At 38.9% G+C, this 25,586-nt stretch overlaps 1 protein-coding gene across 5 annotated transcripts; it reads right to left on the bottom strand.

The window, feature by feature from the left end:
• Positions 1-4,655: 4,655 nt before the first annotated feature.
• On the bottom strand, positions 4,656-24,396 carry LOC148032556 (ras-related protein RABH1e-like). Of its 5 annotated transcripts, XM_087683192.1 has the most exons (7): positions 24,093-24,396; positions 6,598-6,668; positions 6,010-6,098; positions 5,813-5,924; positions 5,585-5,675; positions 5,344-5,496; positions 4,656-5,000 (listed from the first exon to the last, which is right to left on the bottom strand). In XM_087683192.1, the coding sequence occupies exons 1-6, from the start codon at positions 24,207-24,209 to the stop codon at positions 5,353-5,355; spliced, it is 624 nt and encodes a 207-aa protein (XP_087539318.1). In that variant the 5' UTR covers positions 24,210-24,396; the 3' UTR covers positions 4,656-5,000; positions 5,344-5,352. The 5 variants fall into 5 exon arrangements, with proteins under 5 accessions (XP_087539318.1, XP_087539319.1, XP_087539322.1 ...); XM_087683193.1 differs by lacking the exon at positions 4,656-5,000 and having other exon boundaries at positions 5,088-5,496; positions 6,594-6,668; positions 24,127-24,396; XM_087683194.1 differs by lacking the exon at positions 4,656-5,000 and having other exon boundaries at positions 5,091-5,496; positions 6,594-6,668; positions 24,093-24,235.
• Positions 24,397-25,586: the final 1,190 nt, after the last annotated feature.

Raw genomic sequence — 25,586 nt, 5'->3', positions numbered from 1 at the left:
TGCTAGGTCATTACCTAAGCAAACAAATCAAGTCAAATTGCAATAGGAGTGAAACCACTCTATGAGGGGTCGTATGAAAGAAAGTCCCTTAATCTATCAGCCAACACTGAGTATTCCCTGACAAAGCATCTGTCAACTGTGAAGTATCAAGACAAAAAGCTGCAAGTGTAAAATCATCATCAAAATCAGTCTACACAAAATTAATCTCTTCAATCTTAACACTGGACTTGCTCCAGACAATGCTGCTATTATCATTTTTATCATCTGCTTTATCCTTGTCCTTTTCTTTGTGCTTGTCCTTCCACATTTTATGGCATTGTAGCCAAATATGTCTTGTTTTTTTACAATAATGACAAGTCAATGATGACTGCTTTAAAAAATTTGTATTTTAATCAATATACAATTCAAGAACTTACTTTTTTTAACATTTGGCTCAATTTTTCGATCGTCTATAATTGTTGTTGTATATTTCCATTTAACTTCTTATTGACTCACATTGTTTTTGTGCATCGTGATCTTTCATAATACATGGATCTGATTTGTAACAATAATGTCCCAATAAAGTGGGAGGGAGGATGCTTGTTGCAAAATTGTTCTACAACCAACAACTCCCTAGTTTTTCCCCTGTCAATATGTGCCTTTATATTCTTGTAAAAAGGCACATCAAAATTGCAAATGGAGCCATGCATAATGATGATAAAACTATTGTGAAAGTTGCAAATGGACTACCTCTAAATATCTGTAAAAGTTTACATTTTTTCTTTTGTAAAGTACATGTGAAATTACAGTAAGTCTTTTGAAGTAATAGCTAACAAGATTGTAGATACACCTATAAGTTTTTTCCAATAGTTTAAAAAATCCAATGTATTGGATTTTTTCAAAAAAATTGGTAATATGGACCTAGTCTATCACTCAACTCTTCTTTCACCTTCCTTTAGTTGACAATATATTACAAACAAAAACAAATTAACTTACTGCGAGACTGTCCACGTGACTGAGAACAGGACTGTTGAGAGTCTCTCCCACAATGGTCATTACTGCTTCTACCATTAGTTCCTCTAAGTGTCCAAGCATGAGAGGTGATGGAAGCATCGACATTCTTTCTCTTAACATCTTCATTCAAGAGTGCGTCCTCTACATCCTGTAACTTTATCCCATTAGTAGATATGTTTACACAGATAGCAATACGAAATGTATTTCATGATTCTCATAGTGCAACCAAGGGAAACAAAGGGGGAAGATTTCCCTTGAATTCAATCCCCCTACGAAGACAAATGATTGAGAAAAGAATGAAACTCATTTTTGTGGGCTGACATGAAAGTACCCTCCATGCAAAGTCCATAAGTCGCTTTAGCCAACACATCTGAGAAGCGGAACTCTACTTATCATAGACATTGTGAATCTTATCCCATAAGTCTTATATGGACTACCCATCAAAGACATCATTATAGAACACCTACTTACAGAGGATAGAATATGATGGTGGACTTGCATAGCTCATATAATTCAACCTAATCCTCTGCATCAATACATTCGAGCTTGATATCCTCATGTTTTAAAGGCTTAACCTATATTTTTCGCACTAAAACTTCTTAGATTTGGACCTTCCAATAGCTATAGATAGTGACATCCAACTTTTCAATATTAAAGATAGGACAATCATTAAAACCACCAATCATAATGAGACCAAGTAAATACACAAAAGAGCAAAATAGATTGATGTAATAACATATAAATCAGCCCCAAAACCACTGCTAGATCAAGCTGAAAACAAGGGATATTGATGAAGTAATAAACTATCTACAAACTCAATGCAAATAACTATCAAATGGAGGTAACAACTCGCATAAACAATGCAATAAACTGCAATTATAACATGTTAAAAATGAAGTATAACAATAAGAGATCAATGCCAAAGAGAAATAATCACTGATACAAGAAAAACTACAACTGCTAGGAAATAGCTTTAACTAGCAGTAAGTGAATATGCAAGTAACACCAAAAATTGTCGACGGATCAGTATATCAAACTAAGATACATCCCATAAGCATAACCATCATACAAATAGTAGGTCTCATGAATAATAAATTAGACTAACCAAAGGTACAATAGAGTAAGCAATGTAACGGAAGCTCAATACATAGCTAACCAAGATGCATACATCACTGACATCATCGTGACAAAGATAAGTGACAGCCCAAAGATAATGTCAACAAATCAGCCCATTAAGCATCAATTATGTACATAAAGCATGACAAGAGCACGTACATATCACCAAGTCCCACGGTCTCACTAAAAGATCGTTAAGCTCAACTACGTAATCAAATGCTCAATGTAACATTTAAGTATCAAGTATCAAGTACAAACTCCCACTGGAACAAAAGTCGAATGCCAGGCAAGCAAACAAAGCTCAAAACATCATGTGAAAGATATCTATGCATCCAAGACCCGTAGAGCATATATCCAAGAGTATCCGATCCAAGTAACTTACAAAGGTCTTACTGTAGCATCCAATGACAATACATAACAGTGAATGGCAATCAATGTCAAGAGTCAAAGCTTCAATCTCAGCTCAAGAGTATGTAAAGAGCATAACCAAGCATGTAAGGTCAATGGTGTATCTCAATGTAGCATCCAAATTGCATGGGAAGCATCAACAAGCAATAAGCATGAAGTTTCTCTAGTAAAATAACACTTAATCTTGCTTATTACAATAGTAAAAACCCTCTGTAAAATTGAGCAAATGAGTGCTCAAATCAATCCCATAACATTTCAATAAATTGACATAACATCCCCATATAATACGACATCAAATAAACATGAATAAGTATCATATGACCATCACCAATTAGCATAAACATAAAGACAAGAAACTACCATGTTTCTCAAAACTTGTGGACTGTTATTCACAATCAATGGAGTTATGGGCTCAATATTAATGTAAGTGCTAAAGCAATACCAAGGCTTAATCCTGAGCATCTAAGAGAAGTTTCAAGTGCTCAATGAGAAACCAATGAGAAGATACTGGAAAAGTGTTGCTACCTCTATCAACCTCAAACAAACGTAAACTAGCACGATATTGTTGTTGCCATTGCTCCCCACAATAGGGCTCAAAACAATAATAAATTATCTCTAACAAGATCTTAAATCAAGCCTTAAGAGATCCTACTGAGTGCTTGAGCAATGGATGATCAATAATAACCTCAAATGGTGAGGCTATGACTACTAATAAAACCTATGAAATATAGGTATTTTCTACAAGCTAAAGCAAAATCAAGTTGAGCTCCTCTTCACTATTGATACAATGGCTCTAATACGAGTTGCAAGAAAAAATAAGTCGAAGTGAAAGCACGAAGCAAAAGCAAAAGCTATGATGGAAGGAGTAAAAGAAAAAAAAACAATGTATAAAAACTCTAATAGTCACAATGTGTGACCAATCTTCAATTTATTCAAATATCATTGAAAGAATAAAGAATAAAGTGACAATGATAAACACGTGTCACCTACAGTGTACAAATGTGCGGATAACTAATATATATTGCGAGTACTATCAATGTAAGTAATATACTGGTGACCAAGCATAAGTGCCTTTACTCCCAATGCTCTTGTTATAAGATATCTTTGCATCATTCACAAAAACATACAAATCTATTTTCCTCTTATGATTGCTTATGTCCCGTAAGTAGCTACATTAAGAAATATAAGACAAAAGAAAAAATTGTGTCGATTTTTTAAATATAATAATGATTTAAAAATTAAAAAAAAACAAAACACTAAAATATAAGTGACTTAAGAGAAAAAAATCATTTTCTTTGAAAATTTTTAAAATATCATTTTCTTTTAACAAAAATATATATCCAACTGGTTAATGTGACACTTTCGTATGATAGATCCCATCTTGAAAAATAAAAAATCATGGTTACTAAGGTAAAGATGAGAGGAAACCCCTTTCTAGCTAGGGTCCATCATAAAAAGTAAAGCCTAAAAATGTAAAAGAACCAAAGAACAAAAAGCATGCAATGATGACCATGAAAGACTAATCCAAGTTTTAAGATTTCCTAATTGATTCCTTACAAGGCTCTTATTTAGTCTATACTTCTAATAATGTGGGATACACTTTCTTTTTCTTTTTCTTCTTCTCTATAAAAAACTATATTAGCATCGTTCCTTCAAAGGCACATAGAACAAAGATACAAGTCAAAGTTTTCAGCTACAATTCACTTCCAAGAGCAATTGGTATAAAAGAAACATATGGCAAGACCTCGTAAGTACCAAAAGAAAACCAACTACTAAAATTATTGAAGTTACTTAATACATCATAACCAAAATTAACTTTTATCCAATATAATTTAGTATTAAGGCTTTTTACACACACTAAGGAGATTACAATTGTGATGACAAAGCAAGTGGCAAGGGTGAAAATGACATAGCTAGAACAAAAATAGATGCCTGTCAAAATATTGTAATTATCCTCGATTTGTACTCAATTATTGTGCAATTTCAAGTCATTATGGACAAACTATTAGCATACAGTTCAGGCTTTGCTTAGTGTTAGGCTAAGAAATTGATAGTCTAGCATTTTGGATTTGGTTTGGACTTTTAATATGTTATCAGATATGGTCTTTCACACACCAAAATATCTTGCTAGATATGTGCATTGGATTGCATGAGTTTGCAATGTGTGGATAGTGCAGTGGGTTAATTAAATGGCTTTTCAACATTAACGTCTTCATAGACTCTTGTTTTACTTTTGGTGTGAGAACAGGAGTGGCCTTTGAAGGAGCAAAGAAGCCCATCTGTGCAAACAGCAGTTCTGTTTAATTAGTAATTACTGACAGTGTGTTTTGTCAAACCTATCATTGCCTACTTTGGTTCATTTGACTTGGACATGAAAGCCACACTTTGAGAGGAAGAGCTTGATTTCAATTATGCTGGAGTATGCTTAGATCAGGTAAGCTAGGTGTTCTGACCATGCATCTTTGGCTCCCTAGTCAGTTGGCCTGTTTAATAAGACACTGCTAAACATTAGTAATCCAGAGAAACTACAAAAGATAATATTCTCACGAATCCAACATGTATATATGCTCCAAAGAACAGAGAGTGGCTTCACACAGGACCACTCAAGTTAAACCATGCTATTAGAAAAGAGAATTTGTATTGAAGGATGTAATATGGCAGCAAGCCTATTCCAGGTGCCAGGAGTACATTTTACTATTCTCTGGAGTAACAGGAGTACTATTTACTATTCACTAGAGTTCGTTACTTTTTGCATCAAACAAAATTGAAAGCAGATCAGGTCAGCATGTGGATCCACTCTTAAGTTGGCAGCTCACGACTACCCACCTTAGACTCTCAACAAGTGCAGCCTCCACTTTTCTTCTCTCCATGTCCAGTGCTCTCCATGGGATTTGGTGTCACATCCACCAGAACTGGTTGTTCTGCTAATGATTGAACTCCAACTCCAGTCAGTGCTGCAGCAACCTTGAGAAATAAATCCTGCATGATATCCAGCCACATCCCTAAGAAACATGCACAATTCGCCAATGCCTTGCCTTTGTTAGCTTTGAAACAAGAACATTCAAACCTCTATATTGGAGCCTGCCTTAGCACTTGTTTCTAAAAACAGTGTGTTTAACTCCTTGGCTTTGGCAGCACCTTCTTCTAAAGAGACTTTCCTGGCCACCACCAGTGACAGCAGACAACCAACAGAGCAGATCTAGACCCTCAGAAGCACAGCTTTTCTTATAATTTTGAGTTCTTTTGTCTACTTTGTTTCTCAACTGATTCAAAATGGTAGCATCAGTTAATGTACCTTTTGTCAACAAGATCTGTCTTATTTCCAACAAGCATAATGATCCCATCACTACCTCGATCTCTGCGCACATCTGTTACCCATTTAGCTGTACTCGTAAAAGATGATCTACCTGCCATTTATATGACCTTAATCAGCCAATTAACATAGCAGTAATCTCGCATACAAGTATGAATATGAAATAAGAGGAAACCTACTTGTAACATCATAAACTATTACTGCTACATAAGAATCGCGTATATAACTTGGAATTAAGCTCTCATAACGCTCTAGACCAGCAGTATCCCTACAGATCGTTCACATATAAATGGCAAAAACCAGATTGTAAGCTTAAATTTTAAGGAAAAAGGTGGCAGAAGTGTGCAAATCCTATTTCCCTTTCAAGCAGTCATTAATTCTTATTACAGAAATGGTCAAGTCTTAATAGGAATTGTTAAACCTCTCTCTTTATCTGAAGCAACTTAGCTGCAGAGCAATAGCGGTCATGCACACCAGCAAGCAAGGAAACCATGAGCTTGACAATATAAATTAAGCTATGCAGAGGTACTCTCAGGAGTTTCTTCGCCAGAAATCTGCTTTTGCATCATGAATACAGACACAGATATAGGAAATACAGATACCACTTTGGAATGCTACAGAAAGCAAAAGCCATCAATATATACTGCTCAAAAGATATAAACCTGCTAAAGCAGAGATTTGGCTTTATAGAACACCCATTTATTAAAGCCTCAAAGCAAAGTGATCACTATGTATGTGCTAGAAACCAATAAAAGTAGACTACCTACCAAACCTGCAACCGTATATTCCGATCCTCAAGATACATTGTTTTGGTAAGGAAGTCCAGGGCAAGGGTTGGCTGCAGTAAAAGGGATTCAAAAACCGGTTGAGCTTCTTTGTGCAAAGTAAATAAGACTGCATCAGAATGTACTATATTGACTTTGCTGCCTACACAGCTCTCCACAAACTTTAATACTATTGAAAATTTGTTTTGTTGATCATAAACCTCTTAAAAGTGGAATTCACATATTTCAAAGCATATAATTGAAACTTTGGTCAAAAGCCTCCTCAATTCTTTCAGCTAGAATTTTCAGAAAATAAGAACACTCTTGCAGCATTTGACAAGTTCAAGCCAGGAACAAAAGGAAAAGAACTCTTCCACTCTTTGGAGCCAGGGTTTGGAAGGAAACCCATCTACCTTTCTAAGCTCCATTCTATAGATGCTCCAATCTATACAGACCGGTCACAATTTGGGTATAGACGTGTATGAAGGAAGAGGCTGAAGCTAGTCAATTGTTCCCTAATCTAGAGGTAGCACTCCTTATTGTAGGAAATATGCTTTGTGAAGAAAAAAGTTGGACTCCAATGAATGCTTTTGAGCTCCCAAGAAGTATAGTATACATTAGAAGCCATGTTTCACACTGTCTTCTTCTATGCACACGTCCTGCTTGTAAGATTCAGTCTGAGTTAAACGAGGACTAGGCAGGCAGCAGTCAAAAATCTTCACCAAGCAATCGGTCATGTCCAGCTGATTGCACAGCATTTATTGCATGTCAAGCAGCAGGTTAGCGAAGCTTTTCAGGCTGACCTGGCTGCATCATTCCCTATTCATCGGCTGCATGTATGGTCATCTTTATATAGTATATTTATCAGAGATTGAGTGTACTTTGGGATTCTCTGAAGTATCATCTCCACATCCCCCCCCACCCACCTCTCTCCTTCCTACAATTCATCTTCTTTCTCAGCCCATGCATCCTCTTCCACGTCAGTACACTCTGGCATGTTATGAGAGCAGTAGCAGGCTGCAGCAAAGGTGGACAACCCTAGAGGAGTTTCAGCGTGCAAGAGAAGCAGCATTTCAGACAAGTGCAGGAAGAAGGTCTGCACATCAGGCTATTGTAAGCAAGAATGCTCAATAAGTAATGTGACACTTGGAAGCTTATATGACAAGTGTCTTGGCACTTATCTCTTCTCTATGGCCTTCTTTTTTGGGTTGAGAATTGTCAAGAACAGAACCAACCAAATCTAGTAACCATTGCCAAGACACAAAACTTACTATTCTTAAATGCATCCCATTTTTTAGGACTGGTGTTTTTAAGCCAATGTGAGGCTCCTAAAATTTAGAGATCTCCCCAATATGGGTGTCATGTGAAAGCTCTTTGAAGTACATTACAAAAACAGTGTTGAAATCCTCATAAGAGTTTCCTACGCAAAGATATGTGCATTTTAAGCTTTCAATCTACAGATGCGCATTATACAAACATTTCACAATCATGCCATCTTGCTAATTGTAACTATCTATTCTAGCAAATCTAGCCCACACTTCAAGGCATTAATCCTTTTTATGTGCGAGTCTAACCCTGATATACTTGAGCTCCAATCACAGGCACCCAATTGGGTTATGTAGAAGAGTATACTATATTTCTTCTAACCCACTATGTGGGTCCACCATAATCTGTGACCACTCATCAATATACACTTTCTAGATATCTAGTAATTACAAGGAAACAAATCTAATAAATAATTGACTATGCAAATATATTAAAAAGGATACAAGTTCTTTTTTTATTATGTTGTGACAACTATTGTTAGAGCAAGCTAGAGAGCACGTCAACAAACGTTACACTTATCATGTTTCTCGTAAGTTCTGGTGTAAACGCTCCCTTATCCATATGCACTTTTTATCTTCTAGCTGAAGAAGGATTTTTTATCCGTGTGAACATCTATCAATGGGTGTAGTACTTAGTACCTTAGGGATTGTACTTTCATATCATTCTCACATAGTGGATGTGACATTCCAACACTCTTCTCTCGTTGTTCACTTGTTCACTGTGGATGTGTGTATGTGTGCATGTTGCTGAACCCTAATCTAACAATGGTATAACAGCTATACCTCTCAACCAAATCACCACCACTACTTGAGCTTCCATTGAGCCTCGAGCTCCGCTACTCTCTTCCTCACCAATAATTCTTGCAATCTCATTGTCAACAGGCATCAAACTATAACTTCGCAAACTACTTTGTCTCCAGCGCGCATGGTGTGAATGATGCATGTTCACAGCTGACTAGCAACTTGCCTACACCTGCCTGTCACGTGCTGCAGTCAACAGATCAGGCAACAGCTGCGTTTCCTCAAATGACAAGCCTCGTTTTCCCTACCCACCCTTGGCGTAGACCTGAGTGACATGGCAGCCCAATTTCTTGCCTAATAGGTTGCACTAGCCCAAATTCGTCTATCCAGCCATGTCGCATCCCCACCACGCACCAATTCGACCAGCACATGATCATTCTTTGTTGTTTTAATTCTGCCTCGACATATTTTTTTTAATCAATATCCAACCTTAATATCAACAATTTCAATCTCCATTGACGCTTGTTCGCGTGCAACCCCCATCCACCACACACAATTTTGGGGATTTTTGTAGCACACATCAATTTCAGCCCAATTTCTTCAAAAAAATTGGGGCTTTTGTTTGAAACGGCCAAATTTGACCAAAATTTTCGGGATTTTGTATCTGATGCCTAAAATTGGCCAATTTTCCACCAAAAATATCGGGGCTTTTTACATTCGAGCCCAAATTTCACCAAATCTCAGCAAACGAATTTAGGGCTTTTGTGAAATTTGTTCAAATCCATCAATATTGAGGACCATTACATCTTCTACACCGACATTCACAGACATTGGAGCCCTTTCAACAACAAATTCTCCCTTGCCATCATCAATTTTGTGAAAAAGTGTAAGTTTTTTTGCCTTTTCTTTGCTTTATTTCTATGTTGCCCTACATTTGTACTTTGGATAGCATATGGTTACACATACCAGCAATTTCCAGCAAGAAATGGCAAGGAAAATGATTTTCTCAATATGTTTAGGGACTCTAAAAAATTGGATGGCACTAATTATCCCATGTGGGCATACATGATGAAGCATGTCTTAGATGCTAAGCAACTTCGGGGTTATGTATGTAATTCAAAGGTTAAGCCTCCAAGCATGGCTACAAAAAATGCTACAGATTCATCTAGCTCATCTACTGTCACTAGTGAATCTTCCGCTTTCCACCTCCCACTACAAATAAGTTGAGATGGGATAGGCATGATACCCAAGCTAATGCTTTGATTGCACTCTTGTGCAAGAGACAGGTTATCCTGCATATTTGGTCATGCACACCGGCCGAGGATGCTTGGGATAAGCATACTTCGTTGTATCAAGTGAGCAATGAAGCTCGAGTGCTCTATTTACACAAGCAGCTTGAGATGGAGCATATGATAGAGGGTGATTTTGGGGATGCATACATTACAGGTGTCAAGAACATCACACAATCTATTGCAATAAAGGGAAGTTGTCAATGACTTGAATTGCATACGAAGCATTATTTGCATATACAATGGATCCCTCCTTTTGTACATTGGTATATGATACAAACAACCAATGAAAGGATTGTAAGTGCTTAGAAGCTTTGCTGTCAGAATACCATGTGTTGTAATTTTCAGCCACTGATAGACCATGTTCATGTGAAGAAGGATCATATGAACAACACATAACAAAAGCATAATGTCCAAGCTTACTAAATGTGTTGTTCCATCCTTTGCACTTGTTGCATTTCAGCAACACTCATATTGTTTCCTTTTTTTCCTTGCCGTTCTCTTTCTGCATTCTTCAATAGCATGTTCCTTTTTTTTGCAAGAATTGCATCTCCTTTTCTCAGCACTGTCATTATTGGTGCTTGAAGAGTCTATGGAAAAAGCTGGTTTTCCCTTACCCTTTGAGTTTGAGGGTTGCCATGACTTCCCTTTGTTTTGATTGCTCGTTGTAAATGCTTGATTGCCCATACTTATGGTAGAGCGATTCACCCTTGATTGCTCTTCTTGCAATGAGAATGACTCTAATGCATCAAATATGTGTGCCTCGACTTCTCCTTCTGCAAATAAGAGAAGTATAGTGGCAAAACTATGATAAGTATCAGGTAGGCCTGCTAGGTATAAAGAAAAATTTGCTTCCAATTTCAACCATTGCATGTGCCAGTTTTGTGGTTAAATTCCACATGGATCGATGCAATGTCTACAACTGTAGTGATGGGGACCAGGGGATGCCCTCATTGTCATAATTCATTGGTACATTGTACAATGGTCTCTATCAGCTTGATATCAGAGGATGCAATACAAGTCAATTCCACCATTGTGAATGACACTTAGTTATGACATGCTCGGTTTGGTAATCTTGATTCTCAATTATGGCATTTTACTTCGCCTAAAAAGAAAAAATATGGTGCTCGATCTCCCTCCATTGAAAGCGTCTACTAACAATGTATGTGAAATTTGTTTACTTGGAAATGCATTGTGCTTCATTTCCCAAAGGTGGATCTATGCATGCTCGTAAAAAATTACAACTTGTGCGTAGTGATGTTTGTGGACCTATCCATGTCAAATCCATCGAAGGTTACTTGTACTTTGTTACCTTCATTGATGATATGACTCATCATTGTTGGACATATGCTTTGAGACACAAATCAAAAGTGTTTGCATGCTTTCAAACCTTCTTGGCCTTGGCTGAAAATGGCAATGGATGCAAACTAATTACACTACGTAACGATAGGGGAGAATACATATCACGAGAGTTCAACTCCTTTTTGGCCGAAAGGGGCATTACACATCAGTATGCTATACCTTACACACCTCAAGAAAACGATGTGATTGAAAGAAAATTTTGCACTTTTATAGAAATGGCACGTTGTATGCCCACACACAATAAGCTGTCCCCGAAGCTCTAACTTGATGCTATTATGTGTATAGTGTATGTGGTGAATTGTAGCCCTACTAAAGCATTGGCTGAATGTACGTCTTATGAGGCTTGGAATAGCCAAAGCCAATCATATCACATAGTCTTTGATTGTTTGGCATATGCTTTGATACCATAGCCATAAAGACATAATTCCAAGCCAAAGCTGTCAAATGCATTTTTATTGATTACAGTACAAAAGGTAAATGGTACCGCTTGCATCAACCCTCCACAAACAAGATTTCTATTAGTAGAGATGTGGTATTTGCTGAACATGCTGGTCAAAACTTCATGGATTGCAAAAATCAGTTGAATGTGAACCACATGGACATATTTTGGTCAATTTCAGCAACCTATTGAGGATTTACAACAGTCAAATCAACAACAAACACATGCTGAACAGGACCCGATTTTCAGTCCATTGATCAAGGCATTACTAATGGTAGTGGCCAATGAGAGAGTTGCTATTCAAGAAGCTAAAACAATCCCTAGATGGCTGTTAAATACCTTACAAGACAATAAATAGTCCGTTTCACTTCCCAATGAAACTAGAGCAACCACTCACCATGCATAAGGTAACTTGGTTGTATAGGCACTTATAGCTACTGCATGCAATGAGGAACCCGTCTCTTTACATGATGTGTTACAGGATGAACATTGGATGGCAACTATGCAATCACAAATGGACTCTATCCATAAAAATAGAACATGGAAGTTATGTGACTTGCCTGTTGGCAAGTGTACTATAGGCACAAACTGAATTTACAAATTAAAGCACAATATTGATGGTAGCATTGATTGCAACAAGGCACGTCTTGATGCCAAAGGGTATGCCCTACATCATGGGATTAACTATGATAAAACATTTGCACCCACTTCACAAATGACCACCATTCACTATGTCATTGCTTTGGCTACTCATTTTGATTGGCATGTGCATCACTTGGATGTGAAGACTCCTTCTCTAAATGGTGATCTTTATGAGGAGGTTTATGTCACACAACCTCCTAGCTTTGTTCAAAAAAGCTCAAAAAGCAAAGTGTGCCAATTGCATAAGGCCCTCTATTGTTTAACGCAAGTATCTAAGGCATGGTATGAAAAGATCCATGCATACTTGATTGCTCTTGGCTTCACTAATTCACACACTGAAAGCACACTTTATGTCGGCAAAGATGGGAATAACCTCTTGATTCTCATTCTTTATGTGGATGACATGTTGTTGATTGGACCCGATGAGAGACAAATTTTAGCCTTAAAAACCAAATTGCAATATGCTTTTGAAGTGATAGATCTTGGCCACTTACACTACTATCTTGACATACAGTTTACTATAGTTAAAGAGGACATTCAAATGCAAGACTACAACCCTATCTCTGCTCCAGTTGAGACAGGCCACAAGTTTACACTTGAGGATGCAAAAGACCCATTTTATGCTTCTCTTTATCAGTAGACTATTGCCTGTTTATTGTATTTATGCAATACACTGCAGGATATTCAATTTGGGGTTTATGCACAGCCCTCGTACTACACATTGGCAAGCAATCAAATGTGTCTTTCATTATCTCAAAGGCACCCAAACATTGGTCCTTTTTTATCCTAAAGGCACGTCTCTTTGCTTGCATGCATTCATAGACAATGATTGGGCTGTTTGTTTTGGCACGCAAGTGTCCACTAGTGGTCATTGTTTCATGCTTGGTGATTCATGTATTTCTTGGTTAAGCAAGAAGCTATCTACAATGGCCACATCTAGCTGTGAAGCTGAATACATGGCAGCATTTACAGCTACATTGGAATGTGTATGGCTCAAATGCCTTTCGGTTGATCTCAATGTGGGACAGTAGTCACCCACTCCTATCTATACTGACAGTCAAAGTGCCATGGTGATTGCAAGGAATCCAATTTTTCATGCTTGCACTAAGCACATTGAGGTGTATTATCATTATGTCAAAGAGAGGCTCCATGAAGGGGAGATTGACTTGGTTTATGTCCCTACATAGGACAACTTGGCAAATGTGTTTACAAAAGCTCTCTACATAAAAGTTTGCAGCTTTTAGCAAGGCTAGGGTCTAGGCTTGATACCATTTGGGGATTGATCTACCTATTGCTCATATGCATTCACATCATTCACTCAAGGGGAGTTTCTTACACTTATCGTATTCCTCCTAAGTTCTGGTGTGAATGCTCCCTTATCTAGGGGCACTTCTTACCTTCTAGCTAAAGAAGGGTTTTTTTCCATGTGAACACCCGTCAATGGGTGTGGTACTTAGTATCTTAGGGATTGTACCTTCACATCATTCTCACATAGTGGATGTGACATTCCAACTCTCTCTTCTCTCTTGCTGACAATTCTTCACTTGTTTGTTGGGATTTACTCACCCCTACGCTCACATAGGTAATGATAAGATGGTACACAAAGAATAAAAAGAATGTATTTATATATTAGGGTACATTAAGGGTGTGCTCACACCCGTAAGTCTATTTACACAGAGACGAAGGGACTTTACACCCAACAGTCATGTAGGATGCATGAGCAGTGACAATGGGGGCAAGTTCACCTCCCACGACTCCCCACCCCTCATGATAAGATAGGCAAGCTCACTTCTCGAGCTGATCTCCTAATCTTTAAAGGATAATCCTTCAAGGTGGAAAGCTCTTTGAGGGTTGAAGCAACCACCACGGTCTTGGTTCCAGAGGATGGATGAGTTCCTTAGAACTCACGGAATACTATTCTACCCCTTATCACCTGAATTTATATATCCGCATCATTTCAAAGGGGGTCAGTTATCTCATGCTATACATTGATGATTTACTTATCACTGGCTCAGATTCTATTACCATAGCAAAAATTAACGCTCAACTTTGTACTACTTTTGAGATAACAGACCTTGGTTTGTTGTCTTACTTTTTGGAGATGGAGATAGTTTGATCTGCGGGAAATATTTTTGTGTCACAGCAAAAATACGCTCTTCAGTTAGTGGACCAATATTGCACGGATCAGACATAGATCTATGGTAAGGAAACTCTTTTGGTTGATTCACACTAGGCCAAATTTAGCTTACTCAGTTAGTTTGCTTAGTTAGTATTTCACTACATCTAGGATATCACATTACATTACATGTCTTCGTATTTTGAGATATTTACAATATACCTATTATTATGGCCTACCTTATGGCTATGGTTTATGTTTACAGAGATACACTGACTGTGACTGGGCAGGAGATATTGACACCCAACGTTCCCATAGTGCCTATCTCTTTACCTTGGACACAATACCCATCTCTTGAGCCAACCGTAAGCAGGAGATGGCATGTGAAAGTCCACTTTCACTTCAGCAAAGAGCAAGTTGAGCTAGGCACCATCCACCTACGCTTTGCACCTTCATCAAACAACTTTACAAACATATTGACCAAGGTAGTCAATTGGCCAATGCTTTAATATTTGCTCCTAAGATCGGTTTGGATACACCGTCTCCTATTTCTTCAGACTAACGGAGAGAGGTTGATTCCCTCTAGCTTTCCCCACCAATTTGAGAGGGGGCGGCTTTCTTCTCTTAATGGTAACAAGATGTTATTTACAATCTCTTTTTCAAACACTACATATATTGTATTTTATATCTTCATCCATATCCTTAGAATGGCATTATTGTAAAAGGGTGCTTGAGCAAGTGAACAATACCCTTGCAGGAGCACTGTCCAAAAGGCACCATTGCATAGCATTTTACATAAGCATGATCACATCTGCATTGCCTCTTACATAATTCCATCGCATTGGCATTCTGTTTTTGTAAACATGTATCTATGCATGTTTATCCATTTTCGGTCTTTTGGAGTGGTAGACTCTGGATCCACCATATTCCTTTGTCATCGACACCCAATAGTGGTAGGAATAGCTTACGTATTTTGTAAATGCCTTTGGATCTAACCACTAATCTCCCATCAATTACTTAATCGACCGCAACCCCTATTTTATACATTAACAGTTTTTTCTAAAAAGCAAAACAAAAACAATTCATTGTGGTTCCATCCACCTTTGTAAGACTTGGTAGGCCACTAGGCAACCAACGTACACCATTTGTTCAATGCCTCGGCCTCTTTGGGGAGACCACTTGGACTCCCTTGGTAAGATAATCATTGCCTCTGTAGTCTTGGTAGGGCACTAGGCAACTAGCATGCACCCTTTGTCTAATGCCCACGTTGCTTTGGGGTGGGACACCTTGGGGTTAAAACCAAAACACACCAAACTTTGGATTGGCCTTCCATTCTAACTCAGTATTTGGGCCTAAGAGGGGGTGTTGAGTTAAAATATGCATTACATGTTGAATTAGTCTCTTGAACGATCCCACAAATGCTTAATTAATGAAAACCCTAAAATAGGGCATAGTTCCAGAGAGTTTTAAATAGGGAGTGGTTCAAGGTTCCGAAACTTTCCATAAATTGGTTGACGACCCTATATTCAGCCCGATCTCGTTTTTGCACGTTTCAAGCCTTCTAGCTTCGTTGCCCACAGCCCGTTCACGGAGGACTCAACCGAGGCTGCCCGACCTTGTCTACACCCATCCGAGGCCTATTTCCAACCTTCATTGCGCTATCCACACCACCAACTGCTGTCCAGCCTCAACTATTGTTGCTGCCCATCCATCTGCTATCACCAACTAGCATGAGGCACTCCACTGCTGCATTTGTACCTGCTCGATGCCACCCTTCGCAAACAACTGCAGAATTTCCTTTGCTTGCCGCAACAGGTTGCCACATCACCATCTTGATTTGCATTTTTTTGTAGGCTGCCGTACATTCTGCCATGTTATCAGATGACTATTGCATTGTCTGTTTTCTCTCTCCTCTACAAGTCCGGCATTGATCCAGACCGACACTAATCCAGCACATCATCTACTACATTTGCCATTGTCCGACATCTTGGAGGCTGCCTTGCTGCATTTCAAGATCTGTCAAGATATGACACACTCTCCAACTCGTTACCTTTACCTTAGTCCTCAAGACACTGTTGGGAATAAAGGGCCATCATGCCTTTTATATGTGCACGGGTGTGAACACACCCTTAGCACAATGACGAGTGTATCTCTTTAGGTTTTATATATATAAAACCTAAAGACATACACTCGTCATTGTACCCAACAAGTCGTGCTTACTCTCCTCTCTACTCTACACTCTCTCTCTTTGTCTCTGTTGTGAGAAAGTATTGCGTGTCTCGATCCTCGCACTATGTCTTAACAAATTGGTATCAAAGCTCACAGGTCGTGCACGCTTTCCGAAGTTGGCACCAATCGTCAACATTTGGCAGGTGAAAGATATATGTCGCTGGCGAGGAGCAAGTGTTGCAGGTGTTGTAGGTGGGCAGATGCACAGCAGGCCAGGCAGCTGATGCACGGTGACTGATGGGCTGCGACTGGATGAGACGGCACGCGGCAGACTGGTGACGACAGGCGGAGGCGACGACCTATAGGCAACTAGACGGCAACGAGCGCGTGGTGGCCTGTACGGCGGGTCAACGGACCCCCCCCCCCCCCCCCCGCGGCCCGGTCATGTTTTTTTTTCCTTTTTTTCTCAAAAAAAAAAACAGCTTTTACCCCTCTTTCCTGACGAGAGTTCGCACGCATAAACACAGAGTTCAGATTTGTGCAATCTTGGCCAAAAAAATTGGGGCTTTTTTCGGATTTGGGAATTGTGATGCAAAACAAGATCATTTGTCTCATAAATTGTAGAAATTTGTGACATTTTGCCTCCGACATTTGGGGCTTTTCATGTACATGCAAGAATTGGGTTGAAATTTACCCAATTTATCAACATTGATGCAAATTGGACCCCGTGCAATTTGGGGCTTTTGCTATTTGGGTGAAATTTGTGTGCCATTTGGTCATTTTATGTAGATGTAGGTTTAATTCCATGCAATTTGGACATCTAGCACTTGGAAAATTTTGGGGATTTTGCTGAAATTGCTCTATTTTGGCAAAATTGGCATGTTCTATGCATATCAGAGACAATGCAGATGTATGGTTGATGCTTTGAGCACAAAAATTTTGGGGCTTTTGACAGTGCATGTCAAATTTCGTGCCCGTGGGTGCATGTACAACAGAAATTGCAGCTAAAATTTGGGACTTCTCATGTAATGTGATGTTTTTGTCCTTGGAACAGCTGTAATCAGTTGTGGAGTGCTGTAGCACAAGGTTTGGTGCTTCTGAAAAAAAATTTGCAGATCTGAAATTTCTGCTTTTACATGGTCATTTATTGCTGGTTGGTACTTGCTTGTACCTTGGTCACTTGTGTGATAGTTTGGGCTTGCATTTGCTGAATTTTTTTGTCACATTTGGGCTGAAAATCATGGCTGGCAACAATGACAATAGTAATCTCATGCACATTAAGAAGCTTGAAGGAGAACATAACTTTGCAGTCTGGCAAAAACAGTGCTATAATATCCTATTGCAAAAAAAGCAAGCAAAGCCGATTAAGACTAAAGGGGCAAAGCCCGCAAATATGGAACACGAAGATTGGGATGAGTTAAATGAGCTTGCACGCTCAAACCATCGAGCTATCGATTTCTGATGCCTTGCTGTTTAACATTGAAGGTTTGGATTCTACCTATGCTATTTGGAATCGACTGGAAGAACTGTATGCACAGAAGAGTGCCGCAAGCAAAGTTTATTGCTGAAAAAGCTTATGGATTTGCGTATGAAAGAGGGTACAGCAATGTCTACTCACTTGAGTGAGTTTAACTCCATTTTCAGCCAGCTAGTTGCTTTGAAGTTCATGATTGATGAGGAATTTAATGCTACTTTCTTGCTTTGCACTCTGCCAGAGAGTTGGGATACATTCACGACTGCTATGAGCAATTCTAATTCACCCCTTCTATATGCTGATGTAGAGAGTGCTCTACTCATGGAAGAAATGAATCGGCAGAACAATGCATCCAGTAAGTCTTCCAGTGCTTTGCATACTAGGGGCAGATCACAGCAGAAAGGCAAATCTAATAGCAAGGGACACAGTAAATCACATGGTAAGAATGTTGAATGCCATCATTGTGGCAAGAAGAGTCACTTTAAACATGACTGCTACAAATGGAAGAAAGAGAAAGAAAAGGGCAAGAAGACAAATGATAGCAAGGAAGAGAAGAAACAGAGTCAACCTAAGAAGAGCAGTGTCAAAATTGAAGAGGTGAATGTAATCACTCATGATAGTGACAGTGGGAATGACGTACTCTTTGTCTCTTCACACTTTAGTACACATGCTTTACTTGCAAATACGGATGATGACATGCATACTTGGATTCTAGATTTAGGTGCTTCCTTTCACGTCATCGTGAATGGTTTTCCGACTATACACGGGGTCAACATGGTGTTGTCCATCTTGAGAACAACTATGCATGTGACATTGCAGGTATTGGCAATGTGCAGCTGCAATTTCAACATGGTTCTGTCTTCACACTTCAGCATGTACGGCATGTACCTTAGCTCAAGAAGAGCTTGATTAGCACAAGGCAACTAGATGACGATGGATTTCGTACCACCTTTGGTGATGGCAAATGGAAGATTTGTAAGAGATCAAGAGTGATTGCCAGAGGTTGTAAAAGTGATACCTTGTATCCTCTCCATGTATCTAGTGTGAGTGATCATGTTGCTGTGACCCGGCAGCCAAGTGTTTCTTTGTGGCATGGCCGGTTGAGACACATGAGTCAAACTAGAATGAAAGTGCTTTCTCATTTGGGTTACTTGCCTTGTCTTCGTTATGCTGATTTTAAGCATTGTGATCATTGTGTTTATGGTAAACATGCACAAACGTCTCATAAGAAGTCTCTTTCGCTAAAATCTTCTCCTCTAGAGTTAGTACATTCCAATGTATGTCAGATGCCAGGGTTATCTTTAGGGGGAAAGAAATGCTTTGTAACCTTTGTCGATGATGCTACACGGAAGGTATGGGTTTACCCTATCTGTAGCAAGGATGAAGTGCTTGACAAGTTTAAAAGATTCTTGGCATTGATTGAGAATCAAACTAATAAGACACTTAAGTGTCTCGTTCTAACAATGGTGGGGAATATGTGTCCAAGGCTTTTCAGGCATTTTGTGACAGCAAAGGGATAAAAAGGGAGCTCACTACCCTCATAATCCACCCCAAAATGGAGTTGCAGAGCATATGAATCGGACCATACAGGATAAGGTCCGTACGATGCTGTCTCATGCTGCTTTACCTCATGGTTTTTGGGCAAAGGCTGTTATGACAATCCTACACTTGATTAATCGGTCACCAAACAGGTCTTTAAGCGAGGGAAGGGGAGTTCCCCAAGAAGCGTGGTCAGGCAAGCCATCTTTGTATACACACTTGAAAGTGTTTGGTTGCGAAGCATTTATGCACATACGTAAGAAAAAACACAACAAACTTGAGCCAAAGTCCTATAAATTTATTTTCTTAGGATATGGTGATGAAGGTGAAATGGGGCATAGATTATGGGATCCCGAGAAACGGAAAGTAGTACACAGCAATGATGTTATCTTTCAGAAAGATCACATGCATAAGCCCGAAAAGACTGAGGAGGTCCGTAGGGTTGTATTCTGGAAAGAACTACCTATTGGACAGCAAAATGTGCCCACTGTACAGCAGCAAATACCTATTGTAAATGAACCTACAAATGCAAAAAATAATGCTGGAAATGATTAGCTAGCTATTGCCCATAATGATGAGCCACTAGATGTGCAAGAACAGCTAGGACAACAAGAAGTTAATGCTGATTTGCAGGCTGAAATGCCAGGACAGCAAGCTGAAAATGAAAATTTGCAAAAGCAGCCAGCAAACAATGATCATTGGGTTAGGAGATCGTCTAGGACTACTAGACAACCTGATAGATTCATTCCTCGTGCAAACAATGTGGCTGATTATGTCATGTTAACAAACTGTGGTGAACCATCTTGCTTCAAAGAAGCAATGGATAGACAAGACAGCAAGAAATGGTATAAAGCCATGTTGTCAGAGATGGAATCTCTTGAGAAAAATGGTACTTGGGACTTAGTGCAGTTGCCTAAAGGGCAGAAAACCCTTCCATGCAAATGGGTTTTACAAGATGAAGGTCACTTCTAGTTCCTTGCCAAAGTACAAAGCAAAATTGGTTGCGAAGGGGTACAAGCAAGAACATGGAGTTGACTTTGATGAGATCTTCTCTCCTGTAGTCAAGATGACTACATTGAGAACCATTTTAGGCTTGGTTGCAACTGAAGATATGGAGCTCATACAGATGGATATAAAGACTGCATTCTTATACATGGTGATCTGCATGAATACATATATATGCAACAACCTGAAGGGTTTGTGGCAAAAGGGAAAGAGAAGATGGTATGTAAACTCAAAAGGAGCTTGTATGGGCTAAAACAAGCACCAAGCGAATGGTATCATAAGTTTGATACATTTATACAGTCTCAAGGTTTTCATAGAAGTCAAGTGGATCACAGCTTGTATACCAAGAAGGCAATAGATGGCAACCTGATTATCTTGGTTCTATATGTTGATGACATGCTGATTGCTAGCAAGGATACTCATGCCTTGGACTCACTGAAGCAAAGTCTTCATAGCAGCTTTGACATGAAGGATCTTGGTGATGCAAATCACATTCTTGGCATGTGAATACTCAAAGATAGGTCAAAAGGATTACTCTATCATAGCAGGGGTATATCTCCAAGGTTTTGCAGCATTTCAATATGGAGGGGGCGAAAACAATTGGGATTCCATTGCCTCCATATGTGAAACTCAGTGCAGAGGACAGCCCTACATCTGATGATAAGAAGGCTAAAATGGCCAAGATACCATATGCTTCAACCATTGGCAGTTTGATGTATGCTATGGTTGCTATACGTCCTGGCATTGCCTTTGCAGAGTGGGAGTGGTTAGCAAATACATAGCAAACCTTGGTAAAAAGCATTGGGAAGCAATGAAAGGTATTATGAGATACCTCAAAGGCACAAAGGAATTGTACATCTTCTTTGGAAAGCAGAAGGCATCTGCAAACTATACTGGTCATGCGGATTACAGAAAGTCCACTTCTGGGTATGTGTTTACCTTCACAAGAGGAGAAGACTCTTGGACCTCCAAGCTACAAAAGTGTGTTGCAGAGGCAGAGTATGTGGCTACCACTGAGACATACAAGGAGGCTTTATGGCTTTCACGTCTGGTGGAGAGCTTGGCATTGTAGAGTTACCCATTCTCCATTGTGATAGTCAAAGTGCTATCATGCTAGCACGAAATCATGTCTTTCATGCAAAGACGAAGCACATACAAGTGAAGTATCACTTCATTAGAGATGTACTTAACAGCAAGAGCATTGAGCTTGTCAAAGTGCATACAGATGATAATCCTGCAAATCTTCTCACGAAGGGTCTTCCAGTAGAGCGGTTTGCTCATTGCCGACAAATGATGGGAGTTGGATAGATATATGTATTTCAATTTTGTACATACCTAGACTTCGCTGATTTTTTTCTCCTCTTAAGGCACATTGCCTTTAGGTGGGAGGTTGTTGGAAATAAAGGGCCATCGTGCCTTTTATATGTGCATGGATGTGAACACTCCCTTTGCACATTTATACTTTCATATATATATCTATCTAAAAAAACCTAAAGAGGTACACTCGTCATTATACCCAACAAGTCGTGCTCACTCTCCTCTCTACTCTGCACTCTCTCTCTCTCTCTCTTTGCTATGAGAAAGCATTGCATGTCTCAATCCTCACGCTCTCTGTCTTAACAGACACGAGAGTTCGGGATACAATTTTCATTCCCTGCACGGTTTGTTTGCTGCATGAGCATTGTATATTCAATATTCAATCATTCATTCAAATTTTTGTTGTGTTCATTTTCTCTAAGTTACCCTAACCCTAATTGTGTTATGTTGAGTTTATGCATTGTCGTACACTTTCATTTATGTTCTTGTGTTAGGGTATTTAGTCACTGGACTTTACATCATTTTGATTTCCTCCAACTTAGAGCAAAGAAAGTTGGCAATTAGAGAGGAAATCATACACTATATCAAATACCATAGAGTGATTTATAATTCTTTCTCTTCTTTTATGGAATTGATATTTGACAAATGCTACATTTGTGTAGACAAGTCCCCTAAACTCATCCATTAATGAAACCTTTTTGTTCTCATTTATACCATCAGTTGAATCAAGTACTTAATAATATTTTGGCATTTACTAGAAAGGTTCCACATGGCCCAAATGCCAATCTACACATGACAACTATGATGATAAGGCTATTAGCCTTTAATTGTTTCTTAAACCAGGTACTTTAGAATCTTTTGATTTTTCCTAACTTAGTCTCAGAGCAAAGAAAGCACGTAATTAGAAAAGCAAAATCATACAATATAGCAATTAAAGAATATCATGAAATAGTTTATGATTCTCTCCTCAACTTTGATGGCTTTGATCTTTGGCAAACTCAGTCATGTTTCTTTTTCTATTTATCAGACTTCATAGCAAGACATATCCCCCAAATTCATGCATTGGTGAAACTTATTGTCTTTTTACAAATGTGAGATGAAGCATATCATTGAAAAGAAGTGGAACCCTCATGTCACCAACCACCATCCTATTCACTAGAGGACATTTGCTATCCAAGGTGGCCATCCTCTTGTCCTCAATTGAATTACTTCCTAATGTTGTCATTCTTTTCCCTTGTTGCATCATCCAAGCAAAGCCCTGAAATTTTTATTTTTGCCCAATTTCTATCTTCCATCCATTAGGCTTGACTGATTGGATGCTCCAGCTGCAAGCATTTGCTCGGAGCTGTCCATAATTGCCCACTTCAGTTACGGTTCATCTTTTGGTGCCACTATAAAAGTCCTGCATGCATCCTCCAGTCAAACAGCAGCTCCAACACAAACAATCAAAATGCTGCCATGCTCGAACAGTTTCAGCTACTTTTGTTGATTTCATTTTAGAGAGAAACAGATATAGATATGAGATTGCACAGAGCCGAGTGCATGCAGCTGAATGCTAGCTGGATTCTTCTATTCTTCTTTCAATACCACTTGAGCACATTCCAACAAGATTCGTATTTAATACTGTATCCTATCAAACCACCTCTAGTGTTGCATGTAGCTGAATGCTACATGATTCCTCTAGTCTACCTTTATAGCCATGTGAGCACATTCCAAATGGTTGATCTAGTTATGGCGATGGTGATAGTAAGAGCTTCTCATAAGTAAGGGCATTATTCAAAGGAAGCTACATAATTCCTCTATTCTACTTTTATAACCATGTGAGCACATTCTAAAGGATCCATATTCCATACTGTACCCTATCAATAGGCAGCTGATCTAGTTATGCCAACGGTAATCGTAAGAGCATCTCATAAGTAAGGGCATCTATTCAAGCAATGATTGTGTCACTAGAAGTAGCAATATTGAATCCACTGATGTGATGGGAAGGAAGAAGAAATCATTGATTGTATCAATATAGGAGTAGCAATGGTAAATGCAATAGACAGAAACGTTTCCCTGACAAAAAAGAGTAAGAAACCTGGTATGCATCGTTGAACTTTTCAAACATGAACCTGTTGATGATGCAGGTTTTGCCCACCGAGTGATCCCCTACAAACACAAGCTTATAGGTTGCCAAAGGCATTGCTTTCGCCATCTGCTTCCTTGCCTGCAGATTCTCTCGTATTGGGCTGTTCGCTCCATTGCTTCCACTGTGAGACCAGCTACGAGAACTCTCGCTTGGTCTTCTGAGAAGTTCAACAGACAGGTTTGATGTACGATGAATTCCAAGTGTTCGAAAAAAGCCCTTCCTTAAGAGGGAAGATTCAAACCTTGAGCTTTACAAACCTTTCAGGTAAACATAAGTAATTTGATTCAAGAATCAAAAAATCTCTCCAAAAACTTGAGTTAATGGTTTTTGTCCTTTCTACTAATGATATGTTTGCATATCACATATCAAAACATTATGTCAACCAATTGAGGCAATGAAATCAAAAAGGCCTGCAAAAAATATTAAAATTTTGAAGAAAATATTTAAAACATGGAGTTTCCTTTCATTTATTCACACATTTGAAGGAATGTAAGGATTATAAATGTGTGCCAACCACCTCATGATGTTCATTGAAAACTCGACTCTAGGAATTTCCAAACATGTCAAAATTATGGGTTACACACTCTAGCTTTATTATCTCAAATCTAGAATATATGTCATCATATTCTTAGTTGAAATTGAGACTTTTGCTACATGCTCAATAGATTTTTGCAGATAACAAGTTATGAAATTTACATTCGAATTGTATTGTTAACTATACATGAAGGGAAAAGGAGCACAATTTGGGATAATATGGCATACTTGAGTTTCAATAGTGTTAGCATCTCTCATGTTTAAGAATAACCGTAGTGAGAGGGAGGGAGCAAAGTGGGGAGTAGAAAAGAAAGCCAAAGAAAAACTAATGCTTCAACATTCAAGCAATAAGAATTTTTTTCTCAAATTAATAATTTTAGTACATGAGGAAAACCTTATCAATGACATGATAGCAATGCATGTGCAAGGTAAGAAGTGATAGCTATCATGAATACATTATACAACAGGACCCTTGATTTACCTCTTAGAGAATATCTAGGGTCTTGTGAGGTAGCCTAGCTAGGGTCTTGTAAGGTAGCTACCCCTAGCTAGGCTAGAGAATGCAACCTTCAATAGTTGTCTAGGCACCTTCCACAAGCAACACCCCAAACCCTAGAGGGTGCATGGAGTTAGCCATTAGGGTGGTCACTAACTCTACCTCTATAACAAAACATCAAGGCCTCAAACCCAAGGATCAAGCCTAAAGGTCTCTAGACTTCTATGATCATCCTAAAAATAGTCGTCTAACACCCCTCCTAAAGAAACCACTTCATAGCTTCTCAAGGGTGAGAGTAATTGATACGTCACTTGGTTTAAGGAGAGTGAAATAAGGGGAGTGATACATCAATCTCTCTATCATAGCATAGTTACCCTTATTCCCATAAATCTGTGGTGGTGGGTTCTACCTTA

This window comes from Lygodium microphyllum, chromosome 8 (genome assembly GCF_053477565.2).
Source record: "Lygodium microphyllum isolate KBCC chromosome 8, Lygodium_microphyllum_v1.1.10, whole genome shotgun sequence".
Taxonomy (NCBI): Eukaryota; Viridiplantae; Streptophyta; class Polypodiopsida; order Schizaeales; family Lygodiaceae; genus Lygodium; species Lygodium microphyllum.
The sequence above is the reverse complement of the archived record's forward strand: the minus strand, read 5'-3'. Positions and strand labels throughout refer to the sequence as shown.

What these genes read in the sequence shown, in the direction of transcription:
- LOC148032556 (XM_087683192.1), bottom strand. Translation starts at nt 24,209, where the DNA reads ATGGCGAAAGCAATGCCTTTGGCAACCTATAAGCTTGTGTTTGTAGGG. An exon ending in AATAGTTTATGATGTTACAA is followed by an intron (nt 5,925 to 6,009) that starts GTAGGTTTCCTC and finishes TATAAATGGCAG; the next exon opens with GTAGATCATCTTTTACGAGT. An exon ending in AGGCAGGCTCCAATATAGAG is followed by an intron (nt 5,497 to 5,584) that starts GTTTGAATGTTC and finishes GATATCATGCAG; the next exon opens with GATTTATTTCTCAAGGTTGC.